Raw genomic sequence first — 10,833 nt, forward strand, 5'->3', positions numbered from 1 at the left:
GTAGGTTAATGTAGGAATGCACACAGACATATTGCAACAGGTAATGGTGTAGGCCTATCTGACGAAAGCCTGAGTGGTTGGAACGTCGTACTTGTACACTGGGCGCAAAGAAGACTATCCTCACATTTTTCCCTTTGCAACTGCCAAAGAAATCCCATGAACACGGGAAGGCCTAGGGAAGCCTATACTGTACATCAGATGGCCTAAAGATTAGGCCCCTCTGCATAGCATTCAGTGATTTGCATGCAGTAATTTAAACACTGACCTTGATCTAGCCTAGTTTGGCTATTTAAAGCTACTTTATTGGCAAAACACAACACAATGTAAATTAACTATAACAAAAAATAAAGGACTTAATCACACAAAGTAGGCCTACTATTTTACTGACTATAAAAATAATAATTATGTAGGAAGTTTAGAACCCAGAATTGACCTGCACACTACAAAAGTGCACCGAATTCAACACAAATGACTCAATACACTTGGAGGAGGTATGAGTCCTTTCTTTTCCAGATATCTTAGGATTTCGCCGTAGTATCGTTTCAGTATCGAGCATCGTGATATTTATGGCAGGTATCGTATCGAAGTCATAATTTTGGTATCGTGACAACACTACGTTACAGCACTGAACGTTTTTGACTAACCACCAACACTAACGTTAACGCTAGCTTCGTCATCGTCAATTAGGGGGTTAGTTTGAAACGCCCATTCTTGTTATGCTACTTGCTTGTTAAACTTTGCCATAATAAGCCTACGTACATTCATAATGATTTACATGCAATAGATAGATAGATGGATACTTTATTGATCCCCAAGGGGAAATTCAATAACGGGTAAAGGTAAAGTTACATGTTACTTACCACAGGCAGTGTCCAAAATTTCGTGCCGTCCTGGTTTCAAACTGAACAGTTGCTCTGCTTGTGGCTCTTCCACATGTAATGGGCCGACAGTCACTTTACAGAATTGGGCCATGTATGTTTAGTGTCCGGCTGCCGCTAAATGTTTCCGCCAACAGCCGCGATACTGATCAGTGTTCGTTCCTGAAGTATCAGGCCACACACTATGAAATCCGTCTGCCGAGATTGCTTCGAGTACTGGCAGTAGCCCATCAAACCCCAATCGTGCCAAATAAGAAACTCAGCAATCAGCCCAACTACTGTGTGTCAGTGTCGGCCCATTCAAGGGGACAGTGCCTCAGCCGACCTGAAACTCCGCCGACAGTGGCAGCACTCAGCCAGGATCGGGCCGACTGTGTTTACTGTGCTTCAGCCGACTTGGACCTCAGCCGAAACTGCCAGCACTTAGCCAGAATCGGGCCGATTATGTTTGCTATCTGGGGTCAGACATGGAAATAATGTCAAATGCGTGACTAATGGACAAATTAATCATTAGATTAATTGAAAAAATAATCGTTAGATTAGTCGTTTAATCAAAAAAAAAATAATCGTTAGATTAATCGTTTATAAAATAATCGTTTTGGACAGCTCTAGCTGTTATAACATTTGCAAAATAGCGATTTTTGAAAACTTCCTTATGAAGAACAGGGCCTTCAATAATATATGGCCACAAGATTGAATGCAATGCAATGGCCCTTAGCCCTACCCCTTGATCCAAAAGAGAATTGGGATACCCCTTCGTCTCACGTGAACGTGCAAAACTAAGGGGAAGGGGAAAACAGAATTGGGATTGTGTGTGTCTGACTTGTGAGGGCGTGGCATCATGATGGTTGCTTTCCATCAGTCTATCAGCCCAACCCTAGTCTTGAATATCCCAAAAATGACTACAACTCATTTTCGACTAAAGATGAAGTTAGTCAATTGCCTTTGCACGGCAGTATAGCAGCCACTATTAAATTCAAATCCCTCACTCTGGCCCATAGGACACTGACTGCATCTGCACCTTGCCATCCTAATTCAATGATCCAGCCCTACATCCCCTCTCGCCCACTTCAGTCCTCCATCAACACTAAGAGGTCACAGTTAAAGCTGCAGTTGGCAAATCTGACAGATTGAGGGGACTTAGCCAAAATGTTGAACTCGCATGCCCCTGCCCCACTACCACAGAGCACCCTCTCATCGAGTTTGTGCTCGTCAGTGCGCACCAGACTGCACCAGACTGTGATTGACAGTCAAATCTCACCCAGCCCTGCTCTGATTGGACCAGAAGAACCGGGAGCTGTGGATTTCTGCAAAACAAATAACAGGCTGTAGGTGGAGGTAGAAGTGCGGGTTTTTTTCTAAAACGGGCTGATTTATGTTGTTCTGTCGGAGCATAGTGTCAGTTTCAGCGAATATGATCAAAACAATCTTGCCAACTGCACGTTTAAAGCAACACCAAAGAGTTTTTTGTACCTTAAAATAATGTTTCCAAAATAGTTTCAGTGGTTCATCAACTCGTAACAGGGTGAATGGCACTTCTGCATTCGCTTCGCGGCCCTCTATCGGCTATAGCTGCACTATGTAAGTTTGCCAGATCGGGTAGCGGATCGATGGAATGACACATAAGAAACTACAAATTTGACTTGCATCTGATGTCGCAATACATCGTACTTTCATAAAATCATGCAACATATTCTACCTTGTCTGTGGACATCGTTATATTCTACCTTGTCTGTGGACATCGTTATTTCCAAAGCAAGTGCTGGATAAACAAATAGTGCGTGCTATGGTATAGGATTTATTGCCAGAAAGCATTGTTACCACAAAGAAATAATGTACCAAATACAAATTTCCTTACTTAAGTTTATATGAAAGCTCCACTTTTTGAGATAAATTAGGGGAAAAAACAAACTTTTCCACAATATTTACATTTTTGTATACCCACCTGTATAGGTGGTTTTGATTTATTCTAACAAGTGTCCCTCTTCTCTTTAGCACGGGATTTGATGTCTTCAGAATACTACATATGGAACTCCACAGGACATACACCAATGTTGCCTGGTGCTATGATGATGTAGGGTCAAAGACAAGATATGTACATTTATTGTCCAAAGGCCATTAATTTAAAATAAAAAATATTCTTTTCACCTAGAAATATTTGTGCGCCAAAGTATTAAATAAATGGCGTTGTTGCGGTCTACTGTCAAAATGTCTTTCACTGTAACACTAAAATTCTAATAACAAAATGCTTTTAAACTGTAGGAAATCATCCTAAAATAGAAATGAACCCATGGCATAATTGTATAAGTGCTTGCAACAATGTGTAGAATAATGTACTACATATTTGAACATTTTAATAACTTCTGACTTGACTTTTGCGCATCATTAATGTCATCCAGTGTAACAATGCCATTTTAAGACATCACATGATTCTAATCATGCATGTTATGATGTGCTGCCTGTTAGACAGGTCATCTGCTGGAAAAATTAGGCCTATTTTTTGGTCAAAGTTTTCTCCATGGATTCCTGGTCAAAACTAACCTGACTCTCGCCAGATGTATTTCGTTCCGCCTAGCTCCACTCATCCACCTGGGATCGATCCATTGGAGATGTGTTTCAGAAGGCTGGGCCTTATCAAAAATCCTTGCATATGATTGGATAAGCCACTTGTCCGTCATCTATTGACTTGCTACTTCAACCACTCACATCGAAGCCAACCTGTGACGCTGAGAACAGTCTCACAGTTGCTTCTACGCTACGTCACATCTATGAAACTCCCGCCCTGCGTCCTGATTGGCTCTACCATACAATCTGGTGTCGAAATCACTCTCAACGGAAGCGATCCTAGATGGATGTGAGTGGAGCTAGGCGGAGCTACTAGGCGGAACGAAATTCATTTGGCGAGAGTCAGGTTAGGTCAGGTCCCCTATTGGAACAGATTAAAACTTGGGGCATGTTGAATTTTGTCCAATTCCAAAATGGCACATTTTTACACACTTGCTATGCTATGGGGACATTTCCGATAAAAAACCTGTCCTTTTCTATCAAATACAGAGGTTAACTGATGATTGTAAAACCCTAAGTATTTTAAGTATTTCTCCAATTGTACTGTTTTTTTTAGTATTATTATTTGCCATTCTACCTTACAAGTAGTTTTGTATAAAGTTATTGATCAGAAAAATCACTTAATTTAGTTTACCTAACTATAGGCCTAAAGGTGAAAAAATAAATCACATTTGTATGTGATTAGAATTAAAGGTTCCATTTGATACTGTCATAATGAACTCAAGCAACCAGTTTGAATGGCAGTTAATGTAAGTTCTAGATCTTCACAGTAGAATTCTGGAATGACTTGTAAAAATATTTTACTCCTCAAAGATGTGTATATTATACAGAAAATATCTAGCCCCAGAGGTCAGATCTGAAGTGCCTCCACGTCTGAAATGAAACCTTTAGTCATAAAATGCACAAGTGTTTTGCTTATCAGCCTAACTAAAAGGCTTGGCACTGGGCGTGGCCCAGGAACTCCATAGCGCCCCCTTATGTCAGTGTGAATTTTGGTTGCCATATAGTTTTAGATACACACACCAAATTTGGTGGGTGTATGTAGTGATGGGCAAATGAAGCTTTGGTGAACTACTAAACCACAGCAGTGTGAAGCTAGCAACACTAATGAAAAAATCCAATATGGCTGCCACATGTAGATTTTTCAACATAAAAGTCCTTACCCAAACCAGTATATGAAACCAAAAATATTGATTTGCTAAGGACTTTTATGTTGAAAAATGTATGTGTAGCGGCCATCTTTTTGCTTTTCAGCTAGTGTTGCTAGGTTCACACTGCTGTGGTTCAGTGGTGTACCAAAGCTTCATTTGCCCATCACTAGGTGTATGTAACTCCCAAAAACAAACAACTTTTGTAACATGCCATTAGCCATGCCCACAGGAAAGGAGGTAATTGGGATTTTGTGCGTTGTGGACATGATCAATTTTAACATACTCCGCCTAGACGTTTGATCCGATTCATGTCAAAGTTGGTATACATGATGCCAATACAATATGCTCCTGATTCTAAATTGTGAAGCTTTTTTTTCTAATTTGACAAAATGGCGAAACTATGAATTTAATACCCTTCCACATAAACAATAAATGTGTCTTAATTCACCATGCATGGCTTGAAATGTTTTCAATTTTACAGGTTATTGAATACCATGGTAATGACTATGTTCACAAGCCCATAATCCATATTTGGCATAGCGCCACCCACTGGCAGCAGAAAGAATGACAAGAACACTGATGTCGCATGATAGATTTGAACGTACTCCTCCTAGACGGTTTGTCAGATTCATGTGGAATTTGGCAAATATGATGGCAAGATGACGCTGATGTTAAATTGTGAAAGGATTTTTGATACGTTGTAATATGTTGTATGTATGATTTTAATATCTTGCACATTAACAGGAAATGTGTTATGAAGTCAAAGTGCATTGAATGAACAGTCTGAAAGTTCTCAGGTTAATAGATATGATTATGAGAATATCCAGAAACCCAATTGGCCTGCCTGGCATAGCGCCACCACCTGGCCAAACAGGAAATGTGTCAGAAATGGGCAATGCCTTAACTGATTTATTTGAGTCTTGGTAGGTATAAAATATTGGAAATTATTGTGATGATATTCACATGTGTAATTCAGATGCCTAGCATAGCACCACCATCTGGCCAACCATGAAATGTGCCAGAAATGTTCTATGCTTTGAATGAATGGCCTGAAACTTAACAGGTTAATAGATATTATGATTATGATGATATCCAGACACCCAATGGGCCTGCCTGGCATAGTGCCACCACCTGGCCAAGCAGGAAATGTGCCAGAAATTGGTAATGCCTCAACTGATTAATCTGAAACTTTACAAAATGTAAGATATCATTATTGTGATGATATTCACATGTGTAATTTACATGCCTAGCATAGCACCACCATCTGGCTAAGAAGGAAATGTGCCAGAAATGTTATATGCTTTGCATGAATGGTCTGAAACTTCTCAAGTTAATAGATATTATAATAATACAGTATGAGGATATCCAGACACCCAATGGGCCTACCTGGCATAGCGCCCCCACCTGGCCAAGCAGGAAAATGTGCCAGAAATTGGCAATGCCTTTATTGATTGATCTGAAACTTTAAAAAATATTGGATATCATTATTGTGATGATATTCACATGTGTAATTCACATGCCTAGCATAGTGCCACAATCTGGCTGAGCAGGAAATGTGTCATAAATGTTCAAGGCTTTGATGGATTATTCTGAAACTTAACAAAATATTGGATATCATGATTGTGATGATATTCACATGTGTAATTCACATTCCTAGCATAGCGCCACCATCTGGCCTATCAGGAAATGTGCAAAAAATGTCCAATGCTTTGACTGATTGACCTGTAATTTTACACAAAATTAGATATCATATTCACATGTCTTATTAACATGCCTTGCATAGCGCCACCAATTGTCAGAATAGTTTTTGGAATTTATAAACAAAATATTAGTTAATATGAATCTGATGATATCCACATCCCCAAACTGCCAACCTGGTCTAGCGCCACTACTTGACCAAACAGGAAGTGTGCCAGACATTGACAACACATTGGTTAATTGGTTGGAAACTCAAAAATATTGGATATTATTAATATGATGATATTCACATGCCTAATTAATGTGTGTGGTATAGCGTCACCAACTGGCAATTGAAGGATTTCCCTCCCCCCATTTATTTTGGATATTGATGTCAGATTCATGTAAACTTACTAGTGTCCTGACTTCACACATCTACACTGGAACACACACACACACATACAGAGAGTCACACACACAGAGAGAGAGACACACACACACACAAAGAGAGAGAGAGAATAGTAGAAGTATAATACCAATGATATTTATGTATTAGGCTACTGTGTATTTCACAGTAGGAAAAGTCCAAACAAATAAGATTAATATTTCAGCACAGCATTCAAGACAATGGCATAGTCATTGCGTGGAGTTGATGCAGAAACATGAAACAGCCTTAAGGCAAACATGAAGGGGGATAATACCCCTCCCCATCCCACATCTGGTAACATGAAAACAACATTTTAGGATCACTTCTCAACCGTTGCACGACAGATCACGAACAAGCTGTTGCAGTTTGACGATTTGGGAAAATAAAAGCCCAGGCTATTATTTGAAGTTTTACGGTATGTCATATTTTTTATTACCTTTTCAATTTTTGCCTACATTCTATGTATATTGAAGGGTATGTATTTGTTACATACTCATAAGAACTTATTCATTTATCACTTCATTGTGTGAACCAACTACCTGTGGACATACAGTCCAAATTTGGTGAGTTTCTGATCATTATTTCCAAAGATACATGTACAATACCCTCCAGAATTATTGGCACCTCTGCTAAGGACTAAAAACCAGTATGAAAAATAATCTGTCGGTGATTTATTGTAATCTCACAATAAAAAAGAATGAGGAGAAATCCAACCTTGAAGGGAAGCATTTATTTTGAGAAAAAGGAAAATCTTATAAAGAAATAAATATTTTTAACAAAAACACGTTGCGTACAGATCAAGGGATTCGACTTTATAAAATCTCCCCACATCGTCCAGATTCCTAAGTCCACACTTGTGCATTCTCCTCTTTAGATCAGGGGACTGAGATGGAAATGGCTAAAGATTGATTTTGTGTTCAGTAAACCATATTTGTTTTGATCTGGATGTTTGTTTTGGTTCATTGATTAAAAGTTGGTCATGATTGGATCATTCAAACATTCATCATGTTACAGTATGTACCTTCAATGGTCCCATCTGTACCTTCAGGAACCTTTTTGTACCTTTTCTCTATGGTACAGGTTTGCATCATCATCGAGGGTACAATATTTGTACCATTATGGTACTACCACAGAGACAAGTCAATTTGTACCTTTAAAGGTCCCTATAAGTTCCCTTAGACAAGCCAATTTGTACCTTTAAAGGTACTTATTTCCCTTTCTGGACATAAAAAAAACACTGAAAAAAGGATTTATTGTATAAAATTACAAAACAGTAAAAACTGATTTCATCACACAGGGTACAGACAGAGAGAGCGCATTTTTTTTTTAAATCATCAGATGCATTCTGGCCACTTAAGACATAAATATCCACAAGTTTACTTTCAAGGTGTACTTGTTCTCAGAGCACTTACGTTTGATACAGTAGGGCTGGTGTGTGTGGAGAGAGAGAGAGAGAACAAATTAAATGTCTAGTGGCTACAAATAATTTCCCTTCCACATTGTAAGTATCTAGTGCCTGGAAACTAGCCTCTTGGCCTGGCATTATACAAAACCATGTATCATATCTTCTGTGCGAGGACTTTGGACAAGAAAATGGGAGTGGCATATTCAAGCCAAATTGTTAATTGCCCTGACAACAGCTGTAGGAAGTGGTGTGCCACCAGGGTCACTTTCAGGACATGCTTTTGCATAAAAAATGTGTTTTCTTGTTGTGGCTGGGGTACTGTAAGTAGTAGACAAAATAAATGCAAAATGCAGACAGAATGCCATATTCCACACCAACCGCACTGCAGACTTCCGTTCCATCCACCTTGATAGTTACAGGGAGTCGCCACTCGCTGAAGACCTGTCTCCAGTTTGATGTGCCAGGCATCTGCGCTGTCGGATAAGGTGTAGCTGGATCTCTCTAAATAGACAAAAGATAACACCACTAAAATTAGTAAAGAAATCCGGTTCATGAAATTAATTTACTTTACATAAGATTCTCTTTTTGGAATTTCATATTAACTCTGAAATGAAGTTCTGAAATGAAGATGAATGGTAAAACTTACATCATTCAGTGAAATGTAGTGCTCAAGTTTCTCTGAAGACGGTTGTTAAGAGCACCAAGGCAGCTCTGAATTCTAGGTCTTCCAAAAGAGAAGAGGTATAAATACAATGGATTAACAATGGCAAACAAATCACAAAATATGACAAGAGGTTACTTTGAGTAGCGATAAGAGCTCATACAGAAGATATACCATGAATTGCCTTCAGCACAGAGGGTACCAGACTTCTAAATGACTCTCGGAAACGTTGGCTTAAATCTGAGATTTTGCAGATTCATTTCTTGATAAAGCTGCAACCAAATGACATATTACATACAAATAAGATTAAACAGACAATACAAATCAAAGCAAACTTTACTACTACTACATATACATATGCTGTATACTAACAATCAGCTTGAATATTTTCTGCTGACTGATGCAACAGGGAACGCCCCTACAAGTTCTTTCTGCATACAGTTAATTTCTGTACACCTTTTCAGATATTTAACATGTATAAAAAGAACCACAAAAGAGTTGCTATAGGGCACAGTGTATGAAGGACCAAACTATTTCAAACATACCCCAAATGGTGTTTTCAGGAAGGGATACTTGTTGGTGGCTTCAACAGCTGACATTCCACCCTGTAGCAACTCGCGTCTTCTCCAGAGAAATGTGCGCCTCATTTTTACCTCCACAATATTGAGTCTGTTCATACTGCATTTGTAAGACATGGGCGCCAACAGGACCTTCTTCAGACTCATGATCCTATTGTGTGCAAGTTCACAAACAAACACACATTACTGGGATGCCCAATAACCTAGAGTCCTACTACTGCTGCAAATACTGTTACACAGGAAGCCTACCATTTCGCATGTTCTTTCACATGTTGTCTGGCTTGGTGTCTGCTTGACTTGCCCTTGCGATGACCAGAACTGTTTAACCTCTACTTCATCCAAAAAAAGTGATCGTTCAGTTTTGAACTTCCTTTTTAATGACGTGCCAAGTATGCTATGCAAAACAATGATTATCAAACATTGTCAATGATTGTTAAACATAAACATTTAATTTCATTAGTAGCACAGGGACAACAGTCTATTGAATAGTAACAGAAAACGTCAGAATATATTGAAAGCATTCCTAAAGCACTTCAACGTCAAACACTTACATATCCATTCCCCTCCAAGTCCTTCAATAACGGGTATGCAACAAGTGCCTTGGCAGCCTTCACATAATCTTCACCGGAAGGATACCTAACAAATTCATATAAAATGTACAATTGCACAAAGTTATTACATCATACTGCATACATCCAAATACCTGCATTCAACAAAACCAATGAAACAAAAGGTGTTCACAGTTCTGCAAAAAAGGGCACCATTTTGCATGTGCAACGCTTGTACACCACACCAGTATTGCAATGTAAAATACTTACATTGTATAATGAGCCATGGTCTATTGAAGGACTGACTGACTACTTTGATGCGATGAAATCCAATTTTGTGGCATGGCTCTTTATTGTCCAATTTAGTCTGGAAGCTTTTAGGAAATTTTGAGATAATGAAGACATCTGAAAATCTGTGGGACACTTGCGGACATTTGACAGAGCTGTATGGAAACAGAACAACAAAGTCTAAAGCCACCTCATCTATTATATTTTTATAATTCCATAGTTAGACACAATCATTGCTCTCTACAGTTAATACTTTTATTCAAATCCAGGCTGTTGCAAAGTATCCAATGATATAAAAGTTAAAAACCCACCTTGATTCATATGTGGTCAAAAATCTCCAGGCACACTCAGGTGTGAGAAAACACTGCAGGTTTATTCACGATACCGGGAGCAAAGTCACTGGCAACAGCACGTTCCAGTAACACTACTCAAAGTAATGTAGGGCAAGGCCCTATCTTATACACGTAATACAAATCACATGAGTACAATGTTCTTTTCCAAAAATCGCATACGCAAGTCATGTGGCTACTCCAAGTAAGTAAGATAATTGGTCAATACAATACATATACATCCTTCAGCATTTTCTTGCCATAGTCCATTTCCTGTCAGCATATTCCTAATATTACTGCCTCAGGCAGAATACCCTTAACTCGTG

The 10,833-nt window shown here is 38.9% G+C and overlaps 1 protein-coding gene across 1 annotated transcript in view; it reads left to right on the forward strand.

The window, feature by feature from the left end:
• ap5m1 (adaptor related protein complex 5 subunit mu 1) overlaps positions 1-5,041 on the forward strand; it is a 40,989-nt gene extending 35,948 nt beyond the window's left edge. Inside the window, exon 8 of the mRNA XM_076275107.1 lies at positions 2,874-5,041. Coding sequence (XP_076131222.1) covers positions 2,874-2,956 — 83 coding nt within the window. The 3' untranslated portion in view covers positions 2,957-5,041. The remainder of the gene's footprint in view (positions 1-2,873) is intronic.
• Positions 5,042-10,833: the final 5,792 nt, after the last annotated feature.

Source organism: Alosa pseudoharengus, unplaced genomic scaffold, assembly GCF_046254945.1.
Source record: "Alosa pseudoharengus isolate Yale_2024_CS ecotype anadromous, Long Island Sound unplaced genomic scaffold, YU_APseudo_1.1 YU_APseudo_1.1_scf_8, whole genome shotgun sequence".
Classification (NCBI taxonomy): Eukaryota; Metazoa; Chordata; class Actinopteri; order Clupeiformes; family Clupeidae; genus Alosa; species Alosa pseudoharengus.